The sequence below is a fragment of the Lytechinus variegatus genome, chromosome 1 (assembly GCF_018143015.1).
Source record: "Lytechinus variegatus isolate NC3 chromosome 1, Lvar_3.0, whole genome shotgun sequence".
NCBI classification, from domain to species: Eukaryota; Metazoa; Echinodermata; class Echinoidea; order Temnopleuroida; family Toxopneustidae; genus Lytechinus; species Lytechinus variegatus.
The window spans coordinates 56,759,342-56,779,085 of NC_054740.1; the positions used below are offsets into that span (position 1 = coordinate 56,759,342).

Genomic DNA, 19,744 nt, shown 5'->3' on the forward strand with positions numbered 1-19,744 from the left:
TACTGTTATTTCTAAACTAACAGTTGGTGTTAAATGCTTTGTTTGGCAGTGTGATCCCAGCTTAAATCTCTTACTGTACTTGAAATCACCCATTGGGATTTTCATTTTAGTCAAAATGTCAGGGAGAATGGTCAAGATTAGCCGATAAAGAAATGGGAAGGGGGATCTTTCTACCGCAGATTTTTTTTTTTTTTGTTGGAAAATCCTAACGCTCTCAAATCGCGGGTCAGCCAAAGTAGGAGGGAGAAAATTATATTTAAACGGGAGAAGAAATCCCCATACACTGAAGTCATTGTTTTGTATTTCTTGAATTTGTGAGTGGAATGGAGGTTCCAGATTCAGTTTTCTATCTGGAATAGCTTTGTGCCACTCAAATCATGTTCAACTTAACATGCCACTGTTCAATTCCTCCTTTTATGGCTATCAAAAGAAATCTAATATTTTTGTTACAAAAAAAAAAACAAGGAAAGCTTGTAAATGTAGGGTGCTGGTTTATAAATATATATTGCTTTTTCAAAATGTTTTGCTGTACATAGAGATAAAAAAGAAAGCATTGAAAGAAATATGTTATTGTTCATTTGTTGTAAAAATAATTTGTGTATGAAGCCTTAATAGTAATTGTCTTTAAGAATTTTCAATTTTCAAAGGGAGCACTGATTACTAATGTAAGATTATTGCATTGTTGGAAAAGCACGTCTTGATTTTATTTCATTTAAAAAAAAAGTCATGTAGGTTTAAACTTTCTCAATTTTATTTTGACTTGAAAGGCTTTTGAGAACCATACCGTAGCATGCTTATATTTTCAGATGTTTTGTGGAAATCTCTGTTTATTATGGTTGGTGTTTGACTGTGAAGAAAGTTCATGTAGACCTATGCTTGTAATACTGTATGTCGCCCCATTTCCAAGATTGAAAAAATAACTCTTTAAAGTACAAGTCCAGGAGAAAAAACGGGGAGAGATTTTTAAATCAGACATTCAAGATTTTCTCTGCATTGATGAATCTACATCTTGAGAAATTCAACAAGGAGGATTGCTTCTGCTTGGATGAATTTCCAGATTTTGCAATTGCGATGGGGATGGATCCTAAAACATAGAAAATCTACTTAAAATGTCTGTCAAATCATAATGAATGAACAGCTTAGAGGTCTTTATCAGAAATTGGTGCAACGGGACAGCAGATCATTGAAAGATTCTGAGCTGAGGAAATATTGCAAATACGTTGTTTGTCCAGAGTCCAGGACGACACTGCTGTTTTGATCCACCGATTTTCGACAGAGACTGCTTTGTCACGAAGGGGTTTTGACGACAGGTTTTTCTATGCTGTAGAATGGTGATTGGGAAAACTTCCTATTATTGGACTTATGGAAATTTGGTTGGCCTGTAGATCGCTACAGACTGCTGTGGATGTTGTTGTTATTGATGCCGCAAGGTCAGTAGATCCCATTAGTGTGTTATGCCTACCATTATCATACTATATAGTAGTGTTGATGCACTGACCTGTAGCACATCTGGCAAGCACGGATGTCGCATTGCACTCCGAAACCCATTTGGATGAATACAGACATCTTTAAAACAGCCATTCCATGGTTACTCGCTCGATATCCATACAAAATAACTTTTTATTAAAAAAAAAGATGAAGGACCTGGAAGCTTAATTTTGTAGGCCAATATTTCGTGAATACATTCATTCAGTGTATTGATTCAAGGTTATGTATACAACAGAAATCTTTGTTTGATGTTCAGTCATGATTGTTGAAAGATATTTCTCCTTTCTCAATATGAGTAACGTGACGTGACATTATTGGAGATTTCTTACCTTTCTGTATATGTCTGATTTTTCTTGAGAAATTATCCTTCCCCATCCCCAACACATCTTTTGAACTTGTTTGGATACACTAAGCCTGAATTGATAGCCCAAAATTCTTCATCCAATTGGACAAGTCATTCATTATGTTAAAATGTGACTTGCATGACATTTTTAATTTTTGAGTGCACTACAGCAGTTCCTTCGGGATCTTGAGTTGGAACCATTATGATTGTGAAATATCTTTAAAAATTGACAAAACGGGATTAACTTCTTTTGAAAGGATGAACTTCTTTTGAACATGCTCCTAGCCTTTTATGGACGTTTTATTTCAGATTTCTTCCAATCATTGGAATTTTAAATGGCAAGTCATTGGTGTGTAGTTTACATGGAATGGTTGTGATTAAAACCGTGTCTAGTTTACATGAATTGTGAATGTAATGGTTTAGGTCAGCACAGAAACCCTCAAAACACTGCAGATTGACTACTCTTCTTGCTGGATGAATTTGAGAAGTGTTTTCTTGATAAGCCTCCCTCTGATGGTATGATATGTACTTTATTTTTCATTTTAACTTGAAGATCGAAGGAATCTTCCATTTTAATAATAGTAGTAGTATGATATTGAAATTTATTTCATTACCTTTTTTTTTAGAAAAAACTATGGAAAGTTTTCTGATAAAATTGATGAAAATTCTTTATCCTATTTTCTTTCTTTTTTTCATTTTCAGTGTTATGAAAAAATCTTGCCACAAAATGTCTTAAGCTGGCTTTCATCATTTGATTTTGAGGATACCTTCCTTTTTTGATTGATTTCGTTTTTTAAGTAAAACGCTTTTATGTTTATTTAGATAAAAATCCTAAGGATTAAAAATTTAATATTATTTGACTTATTTGTAGTTTTATTTAAAAAAAAGATTAATTCTTGAAATTGTTTATTTCAACTTATATGCACGAGGGAGCCTTTTGACTGATTAAATTTCACTCATTTAAATGATTTTTTATTTACAAGGAATTGAATAAAATAGAAAACATCTCTCTTATTTTTGCTTGAAGAGCTGCCACAGATAATTGTGATCAGCATACATTCATTTTGCCAATAGTATTTTTTTTTCAAATGGATAGTGGTAGAATTCAAGCTAATATAGGTCAATACTTATTGCACACGATTAGCAATGAATCTTGGAAAAAAAAGTAACAATCTGACTGTGATTGTCTTGTAGAAGCACGATATTGTTTTATTGTCTTCATTCGGATGTACGCGAAATCTGTCATACAATTTTCTTGTGAAAAAAAACAGGTGTAAAAGCTAATTTCCTCTAGATGTATGTGTTTTAGTCAGTATTGTAATTCCCGTAATTGTTTATTTTTTTCAATTGAATTTGAATACATGTTATAACATCAAAATAATCTACAGGTGTTGAATGTGCAATGTTTCTTTCCATTTTATCTCAAGTAATCTGTACTTAGCTGTCATAGTATTCTGTTAAAAAGGCTGTCCTCTTAATGTGTACTTGAAGTTCATTTTAGATATGTAGTTGGTTTTTATATTGCTTTATCCTTCTCCCATCTATAGTTCATTTCGTAAAGTAGAAAAAGAAGTGGGGTTATATGATTTACATTTTTTTCCTTGGTAGATTTTGTCTGGATACAAGCTAATGTTGACATTATTCATTGAATTTTCTACGCAGCTTATTTATATATGTATCAAAACCATTTTCTGTGATAATATGATGCCATTTCGATGTATCAACTAAAATAAAGTGCTCATTGAATAATATTGCATCATTTCTCTGTAATTCCATGTTAATCACTCAAAAGTTGATTTGAATATTGTGTATCACACAGCCAGTATTGCTCTCACATATTGACTCTATATTTTACAAAAGAAGTCGAAGCACATTATTTTTGTAAGTGTGATTAATTTCTCTGAAGTTCTTTTTATCCCAAGTCTTGGGTTGAGACTACTATTTGAGAGTGTGCGTGGAAAAGGTACTATGTACACAGTTGTGTGTATTGTTACTTACAGATTAAAGGCTTTCTATTGTACCCATCATTTTGTTCAGTTTGAATATAACAATTTTTTTTAAATCTATTTTTCATATTTTACTATTCCATGCTATTCTCTCTTTCATGTAGTTTTGTTGAAACTCCAGAATATTTCCCTTTCAATTGTTTGACCATATCTGATCTTGTCTTCAATGAAAATGGTGCATATATATAGTATCAAGGGTAAAGACAGCCCCCCCCCCCAAAAAAAAAACACTCCAAAAGTTTGAACATGTTATACACATGTTTAAGTGACTTGTCATTGTCTGAATGATAAAAATGAAAGATGTATGCATTTATCTTTGTACGATACCAAAAAGAAAGAGGAAAATATTTTTAGTACGTTGGAGTAGTTAATCAAGTACTGTTTTTTTTCTCTCTTTTGTTTCTATCTTTTTACTCTTGGCCACAAACTTCTTTACATATTCTACATTTGATATATTTCAGGCTTACTCTACATTTGCGTGTTCAAACCTTTTGTGTGTATATATACATATATATATTATATATATTGTCAGTGAATTTCTATGGCAAATAAAAAAAAAGTAACTGCAGTGGCAGATTTGGTGTACAGAAAAATCATGTACATTCATTGACTGCCTTATTCTATGATGTATTTCTGTATCTTGACTACCAAAACTCCTTGCAATGGAAAAAAAAGTAGTTGAGCAAAAAATAAAAATAGAAAAAAAAAGTTTTAGAATGGAAATGTTTGTGCTGTCGCATATATTGCTAATTAAGGATGTGAAAAATTGAATTTATGAAAGATTTAAAACAGAAAAAGAAAAAAAAAAGATATATATGCGTTGACATGTTGCTTTGGTTTTCTTTTCTTCCAAGTTGAAATCGGTGCATAGACATATTTGAATGATGACAAAGATGATTTAAGATTTTTGATTTTTCCTTTTTGTTGGCTTGTGGGAATGGTTATAATTAAAGTATCATTTCAGTCTGCTATGGGATATATGGGGTGGGTTAGTTTATCATCACACTTCCTCTCATACAATTATGATGGGTTGATGTTATCACTCGCAATTTGTTCCATTATCTTGCATTGTATCTGTTCCGACAGTGTACTGTATTTATGATGTGTCACCTCGAACAAATGATCTGAAAATACCTTGCATATGTTGTAGATTTGATTAGTGGAGTGGGAATCACTCCCTCTCACATACAGAGTCAAAGCCTTTGTAAACAAAGACATTATAATTACTGCATGCATTATATTGAAAAGAAAAAAAAACTTTCATTGGAGAAAAAAATTGTCACTTTCTTTCTTCTTGTGAATGAGCTATGTGGATAACAAAAAATAAATGATGAAAAATATGATCTGTGGAAAAATATATTCTGTGTCCCTGTGTCATTATTATTTTTTTTTTGGGGGGGTATTATGGGGACATCTCTGGCTGAGGTTAAATCAAGAGGAATAAGAAAGTAGAGAGAGACAAGGATGGGGGGTGAGAGAGAAGGGTAAATGGATTGACAAAGGGTGAGGTGAAGGGGGGGGGGGCTCATTATATACCAATATGCATAACTTGCATTGTTTTCCCAACTAGAGGCATTAATAATGTGAGCAAGAAGCTATCATTCATTAATTCTAGGGGGACTGACATTCATTTTTACCTCAATAATTTTGACAACTTGAAAAGATCATAAAATGCAATGCAAATGATAAGAGCATTATAAACCACTATAAAACAAACTAGGCGTTATACTACTATCAAACATAAAAAAATTGTCAAATTTTCAGCTTATAAAATTCTGTATTATAATTTGGCATGCCGAACATTTTCGACACCCCCCCCCCATCTGAAACATGAATTGCCTGTATCTGATTGCACGTGTACAGAACAGTTTTAAATCGTAAGAGGAAAATTACTTTTGCTCCATTCAACATTACTTAAACACAGACCTAAATATACTTTCAAAAGTGTGGGTTAATAATAAGCCTTAGATAATTTTCAGAAGATAAAGGAACCCCCTCTACATTATTATCCAACAGACTATGCAAACCGCTACTCTAGATTTGGTTGCATTGCATTCTTTTTTAGGCTCCCTGAATGCGGAGCCGCGTAACTGGGGTGTATCTTTTCCCCCACTTGCGAAAAGGGCCAACTCTTTCATGTTTGAGGATTTGAATCAGACTACAAATCTTAATTGGACTTGTTATTTCCAGAGTCTTGCCCCCCCCCCCCCCCCTCATTACACCACTGATAAATCCCTTTTAAAAAAAAAACAAAAATCAACTTTGATCCGGGGAAAATGGGTGAAAATAATTCGCCCCCCCCCCCCTATTGGAGGGAACTGTATCCTCTCCTGATCATCATCATCAGGGGCTGTGGAACGGTTTTCAAAGTGGGGGGGGTGACTACGCAAAAAATCACAATCATATGGTCATTTTTACGTTTTTGTACATGGTTTTGGAAACCACCATCATATCCGTCATTCGCGATCGCGTGTGACTGTGACGAACCATACGGTGATATACATACGTAACGGGAGGCCATATCATAAAGAGCTAGCTAGCTCGATCGATCGAGTGAATGATCACCACAAACGCCTTCACTTCTGGGACACTGCCCTGGCGCTGGCTTTGCCTTGCCTTCGGACGAAAACTGTTCTGAGGTAAGATTTCCTATGAAATCCGAAATATATTTATATTTTGAATGCATGGAAAATGTTTCATATTGGTGATATGTCCTAGTATAATCTACAGATTAAAAAGTAGACCTAATGTCAATGTTTTTTTGTGTGTGTTCAGTCCCTTGTATTCTAATCGATGTGTGGAGCACGCAGTGACCAGTCGGAGGTATCGAGTGCGCTGCAGCGCCAGCTGGGCCCCGAGCCCGAGCTGAGCGGTTTATGGAACATGCCCATCCAATCCGCCCCGCCCCACCCATGGGAACATTAACGTTAGATCTATGATGGGGTGTCCAAACTTCGCGCACTTTTTCAAAAATATTCATCAGGCTTAATTTTTTTCACAAAATATTCATAATTTATACAAAACCAATTCAAGAAATAGTTACCACATTGACGGCAAGATCGTAAACTATAAATCATGGACGAAAATGTAAAGTAGATCTCAACATTCTATTCCGATCGGCGAATGCGGGCTGTGCTGGAAAACCGTTCAGAAAAAGTGTGACCTAACTTCGCGCACCAAAGCTTTTGTGGAGATTTAAACAAAAACTCAAGCTCAAAAAGTGAAATATTTATATCAGATTGATGGCAAAATGCTATAGAATCGGATAGTACCACATTTAACTCACATTTTTGATTATTTCTGCTTGCAAAATGGTGATATTGTGATGCTTGTTGATTTCTTCAAAACGGGCGCTAGCGGTGACAAATTTGCCAATATTTTGCCAATATTTTCATGAATACTGAACTCATCCTAAAGAAACTATCATCGAAGGGTAATTTTAGGTCGCTTTTCACGTTGATGATGTCAGATATTAAGGATATTGGCTAGTTTTTGAGATAATGACCGTCCACGAAGTATGGACACGCGGGGAGTTTGGACTCACTGCCATACATGCGTCGTGCAATGAAAATCACAGGCAAAACACATGCAACACTTGGCATGGGATCGTGTAGACAGGAATAACCGTGGGGAATTCCTTATGCACTTCTTCATTACATGCTGGCGCGCACAGCTGCCAGGGAGCTCCCGCCCGCTTCGTGGGCGGGAGCCCAGGGGCTTACCGTGTATTTGGTTATAGACACTGGACTAGGGTAATTCATGGTCAAAATATCAAACTAAATTGTGAAAGCAGAAATTATGCACTTACCACGATTATATGGATGAAGGTCTAAGGTGTGACAGTATCCTGACATCGAGGCACAGACTGGAGCCCCAAAATTCATAACAAAATGGCCGATTGAGACTGGGCTAGAAGGAGAGAACTTTTCTTAACCCAGGGAGCTCCCTGTATACGTATATTATACTAACCTTGCAATGTTTTTGTTGTTGTTATTTTGAATAGGCAAACTAGTCAGTTTTGACAATTGTTGCCTTGTAAAATTGCTTTCCTTTTTTTTTACGAAACAGAGTAATTTCTTTGTTGAATAGATCTATATCAGTTAGAAAATATGTGTGGGTGGACATTATGTATTGGTGAGTGGAGCCAATGTAGTTTAGCAGAACAACCAAAATACAGAGACTGAATGCTAAGCTTTTGGTCTAGGGATTGTGTGACATTCCGACTCATCACTTTTTTTAATGAATTAAAATGATTTTAAAATTACCAAACGATTCTACACCAAAAGCTTCAGTCTCAGTATACAGGAATAAACATCGTTTCTTGGGATTTATTTAACAATTTCTGACATTTTACTATCATCCCCATTCACCGATGGTAGTGTGTGCGAGCCTGCATGTGTTAAAATTGGCAGCCATGTGATGCTGCCCTCTACATTAATGAGTTGTGCTTTTATCAAGGCTTTACGATTCCTTTGAAATGATGATCAAAACATAGTCATCCTCGATCCTATTGTTGGTCATTGTAAGTTGCAATTTTGGATGACGTCATCATCCTTACAGACATCTTTACCAGTCACCATATATCGCGATTCGTGCTGCTGCGTTGCGCTTGTCCATCTCTATGTGCATGCGATCGGAACTTGTCGCTTGCATTGATTGTCCAGGATATTGAAAATTCTAATCGGAAAGCTTTCATAAAAGCCTAACTGAACGAACGTTGAGGGTAGCACCACACTGCTGCATGTATACACTCAGGCACTGACTGACATTACTCACCAAAAATCCCCACCGAAAATCTTAATTTCGGTCTTAAAATTGTAGGATCTGTGCCAAATATCCAGAGCACCAAGTGGATTAGTTCAGATTTAAGAAGTGGAGTCGCCAAAAATTACTCTAAAATTAAAAAAGCTGTGATTTTCTTCAGAGTTTACGATCTTATTTTCTTGCAAATTGAGGATGGTATATTCAAAATTAATCCAATAAAAAAGGAAATGTTTACTATCAAAGTTACGGCAAGATCTGCCGGGTCCGCGCACCGTTTTGAAAAATAGCACCTAGGAAATCGAGAGTTTGAAACTCAATACGCATTTTTCTAAAGCGCCACGCCTGTGATTCTAAAACATCCACTCAGTTACACGTGAGAATGGGACGATCCATGAAAGTAAAAACTGCAGTTTCTCTGGCTTGGCTGTCTGACTACTATACAGTCATAAATGGGAGACTGGACGGGCGTGGAAGTGAACGATTTTCATGTTGGGAGTCCCTCGGTATTTGGCAGTTTTACTCAGGTACGAGAGCAATTCCAAAGAACACGAGGGCGGAATGGCTTGTTGCTCCCATCTATTTTCAACCCTGGTTGGGGGTATTGTTGAATTGCCATCATAACTTTGTTTCTATCTAGTTCAAGAAACAAGGACAAAAGGGTAATCAAGTATCACTTATTTTTAAGCACGAGTGTTTGGTCACATATCAAGGTCAAAGGTTATTTAGGGTTAATGAGTATAGTGTTTTATTATCATATGAATTGTGTCTTTGTAAAACAGTTTTTGTCTCACCTGCGAAGCAAAGTGAGACTATAGGCGCCGCTTTTCCGACGGCGACGGCGGCGGCGGCGGCGTCAACATCAAATCTTAACCTGAGGTTAAGTTTTTGAAATGACGTCATAACTTAGAAAGTATATGGACCTAGTTAATAAAACTTGGCCATAAGGTTAATCAAGTATTACTGAACATCCTATTAGAGTTTCATGTCACATGACTAAGGTCAAAGGTCATTTAGGGTCAATGAACTTAGACCATGTTGGAGGATTCAACATCGAAATCTTAACCTGAGGTTAAGTTTTTGAAATGTCATCATAACTTAGAAAATATATGGACCTAGTTCATGAAACTTGGACATAAGGTTAATCAAGTATCACTGAACATCCTGCATGAGTTTCACGTCACATGACCAAGGTCAAAGGTCATTTAGGGTCAATGAACTTTGGCCGAATTGGGGATATCTGTTGAATTCCCATCATAACTTTGAAAGTTTATGGATCTGATTCATGAAACTTAGACATAATAGTAATCAAGCATCACTGAAAATTTTGTGCAAGTTTCAGGTCTCATGATTAAGGTCAAAGGTCATTTAGGGTCAATGAACTTTGGCCGAATCGGGGGTATCTGTTGAATTACCATCATAACTTTGAAAGTTTATTGGTCTAGTTCGTTAAACTTGGACATTAGAGTAATCAAGTATCACTGAACATCCTGTGCGCATTTCAGGTCACATGACCAAGGTCAAAGGTCAATGAACTTTGGCCGAATTGGGTGTATCTGTTGAATAACCATCATATCTCTGTAAGTTTATTGGTCTAGTTCATAAAAAGTGGACATAAGAGTAACCATGTATCACTGAACATCTTGTGCGAGTTAGAGTAGTATTCAAAGTCAGCACTGCTGCTATATTGAACTGCGTGATGCAGGTGAGACGGCCAGAGGCATTCCCCTTGTTTCAAAGTCAGCACTGCTGCTACATTGAATCGCATAACGCTGGCAAGATTGCCAGAGGCAGTCACTTTATGTGAATAATTATTCATTTTATTTGTTTTCAATCAAAGTTAGCTCTGCTGCTATATTGAATCCTGTAATGCAGGAGAGACTACATGAGTCGTTCCACTTTTAATCCAAATTTTACTTGTCCAATCTTTAAAGCATTTTGAAATAATTTTATATGTATTCTCATTATTCTGTATTAACAAGTTCTCATTTATACACTTGGAAATGTCTTTATTTCATCTATATATCATAGAATATTTTTTCGTGACTTGTGATTTTTTTTTTTACTTTTGCCTACATGTATGAATGACTTATTATCCTGTGTGTATTTTTATATATTGTAATATTGAATCATAAAGATGATGCTGGTGATGATGTTAATAATAATAGGCATTTGTATAGCGCCCTCTTCATGTATCTAGAAAAATCTATTCCGAGGCGCAATGTTATTATTATTATTATTACCATGGGTGCAGCACAATGTAGATAAATTTCTTGCTGAGGGAAACCATGCCATGGCTGATGATGATGGTGGTGGTGGTGGTGATGATGGTGATGATGATGATGGTGGTGGTGGTGATGATGGTGATGAGGATGATGGTGATGGTGGTGATGATGGTGGTAAGGCCTGGGAGTAAAACTAAAGCAATCCATTTGATCAGTTTACCAACAATTAAAACAAGTGAATATTACTTTTTGCACTTATCGAATGTTCGCCAAATGTTGATTACTGACGTGAGACAATTGATTATGAAAAGCACATGGCTATAATTGATAAAACGTCCAAGATCAAGACAACAATGAAATTTATGCTAACATTGTAAATTTTCAAGACACGATAATGATGGCCGCTCTGGCGACCATGCATCTCTTAGCTGTCTTGATGTGCATGTCCTGGCGCGCGTTTCCGTTTTACACCCTGGCGAAGGCATTTTCCGGAAAAGTAGCCAAAAAGCGACTAGTGAAGAGTCTACGTCTACGTTTGTTTACATTATCAGCTGGGCGCGCGATCCAAAGTCCGCACCGAAGTTATCCGCAGAACATACCGTACTTGCAAATGCAGCTGAGCTTATTACTTTCCAGGTTCAATACGAATGTATGCCTTGATCATTTGCCTTGCCGATTTGCTGATGTCTGTCTTTTCTCTCTATCTGTCTATATATCTATCTCTCAAATTCTATCTCTATCTATCTATGTAACTGCAGTATCTATCTATCTAATAATCTTCTCTGTCTCTCTCATTCTTTATCTAACATCTATCTATCTCAAATTCTCTATCTCTATCTATCCATCCATCTGTCTGTCTTTCTCTATTTCTCTCTCTCTCTACCTACCTATGTAACTACAGTATCTATCTGTTAATTTGTCGCTCTTCTCTCTCATTCTTGATCTATCTGACATCTATCTATCTCTCAAATTCTCCAGCTCTCTCTCTCTATCCATCTGTCTGTCTTTCTTCTATCTATTTATCTATCTATCTATGAAACTACAGTATCGGTTAATTTATTCTGTTTCTCTCATTCTAGATCTAACATCTATTTATCTCTCAAATTCTCTATCTCTCTCCCTCCCTCTATCTATCCATCTGTCTTTCTATATTTCTCTCTATCTATGTATCTATCTATCTGTTAATTTGTCTATATCCTGTCTCTCTCATTCTTTATCTTTCTATCTATCTAACATCTATCTATCTGTCTCTCAAATTCTCTATCTCCATCTCTCCCTCTTTCTCTCTCTTTCTATCTATCTATCCACCTCTCTCTCTCTCTCTCTATTTCTATCTATCTGTCTATCTTGTCTCTATCTATTTATCAGTCTTCTATATCTATCTTTCGGCAGCTTCTAAGTGTATCAATCCATCAAACTTCACTTTGTCTTTCCATTATAAGTATCTGTTTATTTTGATTTTGTCTGTCATTCTATTTAGTTTAATTTATTTTTAGAAAAAAAAATTATCATAAACAACGCGACTGCAAAAGCATGTTCGGATTTCACTCATTGATTTCACTCCTGACTGCCGCTCTCTCTGTACATGAAGTGCCGAGGAACTCTGTGCTCTGATCAGTAACTGTGCAAATTGCATGCGGTGGTGGACTCGCCTGTGTCGCACGCTGCATGCAACCAGCGACGTGTGTAGACTCTTCACTAGTTGCTTTTTGGCTACTTTTCCGGAAAATGCCTTCGCCAGGGTGTAAAAACGGAAACGCGCGTCCTGGGCACTGTATCGGGACACTTGACTGCGTCAGCTCGTTCATTACATTTGGACCTCTGGTAAATGTAGGTCCTGTATAAACTTATTTGTGATTTCTGATAGTCCAGGAATCTTGCTTAAAATATTTGAATGTTTGCCTTGGCGAGCAATCAAATGGCAAAATATGTATTTGTCCCAGGCTCGATAATTATCATGATAATGGTAAATATACATAGAGTCATGGTTATCATATTTACACATGATGACCATTGATTTTCTTCTTTTTTTCTTATGATATAACATTATTGAATGAAACCATTCATTTCAGAAAGTGTTAGAAAAAGATCATGGGTTAAGAAAGGAAAAGTTCCAGAATGAAAAATAATAGGGCCTATTATGATCCTGTTTGACATACATGTACTCTATTGAAAATTTACCCATCCCTGCAACCCATCCAATGGCATGTGCCCTGTTCATTTTACCACCCATTTGAATATCATTTCATTAGAGTGGAGAAGATATGGAGCATGAAATTCAATGAGAGTTTTTAAAATGGCCCATTATTAGGTCAGTGTATCCAAAATTGGCAAAGCTTTTAAGCAGTGGGCGTAGGTCTAATAGGCTTCACAAATTAACATGTCACGTATAATTTCAACAATCAGAAATCTTTAAAGAAAGTTTTAGCTCAATTTTAATACATTACCACAGAGCTACTTTAGGCAGAAGAGAATCTGATGGTGGAAACATGTTTCCACCCAATGCCCATTTTGACATGAATGTGACTTTTTTTGGGGGGGGGAGTTGCCCCTTCCCATATGAAAATCATGTCTGTTCCACTACCCCTGTCAAAAACACCCCTTTAAAGGTCAAGTCCACCTCAGAAAAATGTTGATTTGAATCAATAGAGATAAATCAGACAAGCATATTGCTGAAATTTTCATCAAAATCGGATGTAAAATAAGAAAGTTAAGACATTTTAAAGTTTCGCTTATTTTTCACAAAATAGTTACATGTACAATTTTGTCACATGCATATGAGAGAATCAATGACGTCCCTCAATCACTATTTGTTTTGTTTTTTGTTTGAATTATACAATATTTCAAATTTTACAGATTTGACAATAAGGACCAACTTGATTTGCATACCACCCGGGATGTACATATAACTATTTTGTGAAATTAAGTGACACTTAAAAATTTCATAACTTTTTTTATTTTACATCCAATTTTGATGTAATTTTCAGTGTTATGCTTGTTGGATTTTTTTGTTGGGGTGGACTTGTCCTTTGTTAATACTCTGAATGTTGTCCAAAATATGAAAATAATCTTTATTATAATAATTTTTTTTAATTTGTATACATGTAATTCTTAGATTTAGAATGACTGTATCTGGGCCTTTAATAAGCTTCCTACAGTACCCAGGTGCATGTGGTTCATGCTTAAATCTGTGAGGAGTCTGTACTTATCAGTGAATTAGCAATATGAACATTTACCATTTTTAGATGCTGGTACTCAGTATTAGATAGCCAATGATCATCAATGAAGGAAAAGCTTATTGTTGTTGGCAAAAATTCAAGGTAAAAACAAAAGCGTGTTATTTCCTGTGAAATATAGTCATGGGATTCGATTAATGCCAGTCATACACATGATCACAAAAGCATATTAAAGATACTGTGGTTGTTATGATCTATCTTTTGATCTATTGTCTTTTGCAGGATTGGGATTGTGGCTGGCTTACAGGGATGTTGAAGTAGGATTGTGTCATGCAGAGTTCAGATAGTTCCCAGAGGCCATAGCTGAAGTCATCGAACCATGGGTTGCATGTGCTGCTGTTTCAGGTCCCCAAAGGAGGAGGAACCAAGTTCTCTTGTCAAGAAGGGCGATGACCCATCGGGAAGTCCAAGGAAGTCCTACGGTGCTATTACAATTCAAGAAGAAACGCCTGCTTCAAAGCTCAGTTCCCCTCCCAGAAAATCACCCGAAGAACTGTTGTACTCCGACAAACCAAAATCAGCCCGTGTGAAATCCCCAGAGCCCCAAAAAGATGGAGAGACCTCCAACTCTGGGGCATCTCCTGAAAAGAGGACATTGGCAGAGATTGCCGTTGCTGCCCAAAAAGTGACCAGTGCCTTCCAAGATAAAAAGAAATCCAGGACTTCCTCCTCAAGCCCCACAGTGGACACCAAAGGCCATGCAGAAGCAGAAGAATATGCGGAGCAAGGAGTTGATGTTCCATTAATTTCTCCTGGAGGTGATTCAAATGTGCATGACAATGCATCAATGGAATCGGACACCTGCCACTCAATAGGCGAGGATGAGGAGGAAGAAGATGAAAGTGAGGATGCAAGGATTCTTCGCATGTTGCCAAGTGTTCCGCCACCCCCATCTTCAGATGGATCACAAAGTCAGCTGGTGCCCAAGTCACCGTCCCCGGGATCATCATCTCAAGATATATCAATGGACAAGAAGCAGTCTAAGGCCAAGGACTTCATGAAAAAAGCAGGGAAGAGTATGAAGAAGGCCAAGAAGAAAGTTGGTAAAGGGATGGATAAAATGATACATCATAAGAAGAAGGAGGAATCAAAAAGCCAGGATAATACCAAAGAAAGAGCTGACTCAACAAGTACAAGTAAGTACACTAAAACTGCTCATCTTATTTTGATTTTATTTGCCATTCAGTATTGAGATTTTGTGTTCTTTGTTGTCCTATCAATAGAAACTGTCCTGGGCTTAAAAGAGCTTCTGGAAAAATAACATAGACAATTATTGTGTAGGAAATCGACAAAACAAGTTTAGTATTTGCTTGTGACCACATCCATGTAGATCACCTATTACAGGGTATCTTACTGAGCAGCGAATACTGACAAAAGTTACAAATTTAGGATCCGCCAACTTTCTGACGATTTTTGCAAACTATTACGAATGTTAGTTTGCGATATCAATTTTATGTTAGAAAACGTTTGATGCACATTTTTAACTGGTGAAACTGTTTTATACAGGAGCCTGAACTTTGGCAAAATCTCAAAGTTGCTCTGTTCCCAAGCATTTACCACTCTAGGGATACCCACTTTAGATGTAATACAAAAGACACTACACAGAACTTTAAAATTGATAATTGTTATTCGTTTTCCTCATCTTGCATACTTTGAATTAAATATGGGTATTGAAAAAATAGTAATTAGTATCATACATGTGTGATATGCTCGCTATTCTGGTATGTATTGTATGTATACTGAAGTCTCTTTTGAGGAGGAAGTTCAGTGCAGGGGCCCTCGTTTCCTGCCAATTAAAACAAAGTACATGTAGTATCCACTTGATTCCATATTTGTCATTCGGATGTCAAAGGTATGAAAAATCTGTTTGCTAATTATGCTATGATCTGTTTGCTTTATGAATTAATGACACTATGATACCAATTGAATAATTTAATCATACTAGTACATCAAATTCTGTGAATCATAAAGGTTTACCTGCATATTAGCTCGTGTTACAAACACGAACCTTGGCTTCGTTGCTTTGCAGATGAAGTTTGATGTTTCTCTGGTGTCTTTGTCTTGTATGTAAATGGACTGTTTTAATTGGAAACTGAGGAGATTAAGATAATGGATGTTTCAATCGCTTGCATTTTCATTTTGTACTTGTAAGAGGTAGTCTACATGTACATGTAGCATCATACTTTAGGAAGATGAATGTAATTCAGAAAATGAGAAATGAATTATGATTAGTTTATAACTTTACAAACAGATCTCATACTGTTTCATCAGAATAAAAAAATTTTTTACTTACATGTACATGTACCTTGTATTTATTTAATTTATTATTTTTTAAAATCTCTTTATTCATTCACTCATCCATACACATTAATGCACTTTTACACTTGTACTTTGATTTCAGGTGATATTATTTGTATAATTGATTTTGAGATATTTCAGTAGTCATTTTAGCAATCTAATCAAATAACAATCTTGTAGTTGTACATACTGTAGTGGGAGGTCTTTATTTAAAATAGTTGTTTGAGCAGTGGTTGGGGTTAATTTTCCATAAGCTCCATGCCCTTGTTATTTCAGACTGAGTTCACACACATGTACAATTGTAATTGCACGTAATTAGTCAGCCAAGCTAATTAACTGCTCTTAGCACAAGCTAGCAATCAATAATGTATGTACATATAGAAACTTACTATAGAGTACATCCATGTATTTATCATTTATTAAAGGGAAATTCAACCCAATGAGTTGGTAAACACAGATAATGATATTGATAGAGACGTATTTGCAAGCTGACAAATATCACAAGAATATTCTTAATGGATCCATAGACATTTTTCAAGGTCCATAATTTTTCAAAGGCCTGTCATGTCAGTCCTAGACGGGACATACATGTACAGGTGTATTATGGTATCATGCTCGGTGTCCATCTGTCTGTCTGTCCGTTCGTCCACTGGTTATTTTTTCCTTACGATAACTTCAGTTTAACTTAATCTAGGCTCATATACATGTAATTTTGTGTGTATGATACTACATGTAGCAATCGTGATGCTGGATCCCCGAGAGCCTAATGATTTTGAGGTCAAGTTCACAGTGACATGTTTTCATCTTACCCTTCTGCAGTCCTTGTCGCAAAACGTTTGTTTAACTGAACCTAGGCTCATATAATTTGGTGTGTATGATAGTAGCATGGATGTCAGGAAGCCTATTGATTTTTAGGTAAAAAGGTCATAGGTCAAGTTCACAGTGACATGCTTTCATCTTATCCTTCTAAAGTCCTTGTAAACACAATTTCTTCAGTTTAACTTAACCTAGGCTCAGGTAATTTGGTGTGTATGATGCTAGCATGTATCCCAGGAATTCTATTGATCTTGAGGTCAGAAGGTCAAAGGTGAAATCACCACCTCTCATTTTTGTTGCTTGACCAATAACTCAATTTCCTGTGTTACAGGTGGGTGTATCATGTGCTTGCCTTAGCGACACTCCTGTTAATGTTAGATTTATAATTTTGGATTATTAATTTCAATTCATCACTTTATCCGAGTTGCCAACATTGATCAATACTTCCAGTTGACCAGAATAGGCCTATTTGGCATAGCAGACCTGTAGAAATACATAGCATGTTAGCCTATATTTGTGATCTACCGTAATCATGTTTGTATCATCTGAGCTAGGAGAGTTGGTTTAGAAGGGTTTGGCATTTGTGTAAATTTGTTTAATCTTGTTACTTAGTACAAATTTTCACATTCTTTCAGAGCTTAATCAATCGAGATCCAGAAGAACAAATATTCTGATACACTGTAGATACCAGTCCATCAAATAAGCTATATTCACACCTGCCCTACCTGTAAAAATTCCAGTTATTTTCTGGTCTGGTATCAAAGCTTCTCTTGTATCCACTTGATCACAGTATGCTTTTTAGATGACAGTAGTGCTGTTGTCGATAGGCCTTATATCAACATTGATGTTGTTACCTTTCTTCGTTTGGAGATCGTTGCACGGATCGCCGGAAGAAGTGGTACTGAAATTATTGATTGATTTTTATTGTCAATTTGAGGAGCTTGCGTTTGCAGCACATGTGTACCAGCATATAATACACAACGATCATTAATGCAATCGGTGATTCTCAAATTGGCTCCGAGTGTTATTGGGCAATGCAAGACTGGATCGTGGTACAAACTTGATTCTCCGGACTTCAGAATAAATGTGGATTAAATCGGTAATTTTGGAAGTGAATTCACTCTAGCTTAGTTAAAATATGTTTCCCTGAACTGAGCCTGTATTATAGATCTAGTGTGGGGATATTACTTGTGTAAAGGTGAATACATTTGATGTTAGGGAGCCTAACGTTGTCCTGCTTAGCCCCACACTATTTTCTTAAGCCATAGTTCTGATACCCTTTTCATAAACCTATCCTCCAATTAGCCGCCTAAGAGTAATGCGGATAATTCAATAATAATTGCGTTCATAAACTCCGAAAATAAGCCGCATTATTTTTACGAGCGCCCGTCCTGAAAAAGGCGGATAATCGCCATGACAACTGGACACGCCCCTTCTGATGCGGTTGTGTTGGAAAAGGGTGACCTTGTGACCGCACCATGGCAATTACATGTATCCGCATTATTTGGAAATGCGTTCATAAACTCAAAATCTTATCCCGATGCCGCTATTATGCGGATAATAGCAGCATCAGAGTAATGCGGATAATTCTTGTCCTCCTCCAATTTTACTAAAACAAATTATGCTGCTATTAGCCGCCTAATTCATTTTAATTGGGTTTATGAAAGGGGTATGAATTGCCTTAACCCCAGACTATCCCATTGCTCATGAAAACTTACATGTATTATTTTGCCACACAGGGTGAGATTAACATAAAATTTTGACTTCCGTGATCGGCTGCTGCATAGCCCCAAGTTCCCTTAGCCTGGTTTGGTTTCAGATTTGTACTTACAGCTTTTAGCACTGCTGCAGTTTCCCAGCTAGCACCGCAATAAGCCGGCTATTTAAAGGATTTATAGCTAAATATATGTAAATAGAGTAGAATTCACTGAGCGAAATGCCCCCAAAAAATTAAAATTGGATAACAAATAACATATTGAATTTTAAAGTTTAGCAATATTTTGTGAAAACAGTCGTCATGAATATTCATTAGGTGGGCTGATGATGTCACATCCCCACTTGTTCTTTTTTTTTATGAAATTAGGTTTATTCAAATTTTTTCCTTCAAGAACTAGAAAAATAGGATTGACAACTGATTTAGTGCATTAGATATTTATTATTGCAACTTATTTCATTATAAGAGAGACATATTATTCACACAAGTATGAAATATAGTAAAAAAAAAATTTGATTTCATGTAATAACATAAGAAAACAGAAAGTGGGATGTGACATTATCAGCCCACCTAACAAATATTCATGACGACTGTTTAAAAAAAATATTCCTAAACTTTAAACTTCAATAACTTTATTATTTGTTATCCGATTTTGATGATATTTTCGGCATTTTACTCAGTCTACTCTATGTATTATGATATAAATTTTCCAGCCCGGACCATCCCTTTAACCCTTTGAACCCGATAGGCTGGAATACCTGCCTACCAGTGATCGCGCATATACCCGATAGGCCGGAATACCGGCCTGCAGCCATGTGACTTAAAAAACGGATTCGAAATGTCAGGTGATCTTTAAA

The 19,744-nt window shown here is 36.2% G+C and overlaps 1 protein-coding gene across 2 annotated transcripts in view; it reads left to right on the top strand.

Moving 5' to 3' along the window:
* Window positions 1-6,386: 6,386 nt before the first annotated feature.
* Window positions 6,387-19,744, top strand: part of LOC121417783 (nucleolar and coiled-body phosphoprotein 1-like) — a 33,269-nt gene continuing 19,911 nt past the window's right edge. For both annotated transcript variants that reach the window (XM_041611521.1, XM_041611525.1), the window contains exons 1-2: window positions 6,387-6,476; window positions 14,282-15,195. In XM_041611521.1, coding sequence (XP_041467455.1) covers window positions 14,379-15,195 — 817 coding nt within the window. In that variant the 5' untranslated portion in view covers window positions 6,387-6,476; window positions 14,282-14,378. The remainder of the gene's footprint in view (window positions 6,477-14,281; window positions 15,196-19,744) is intronic.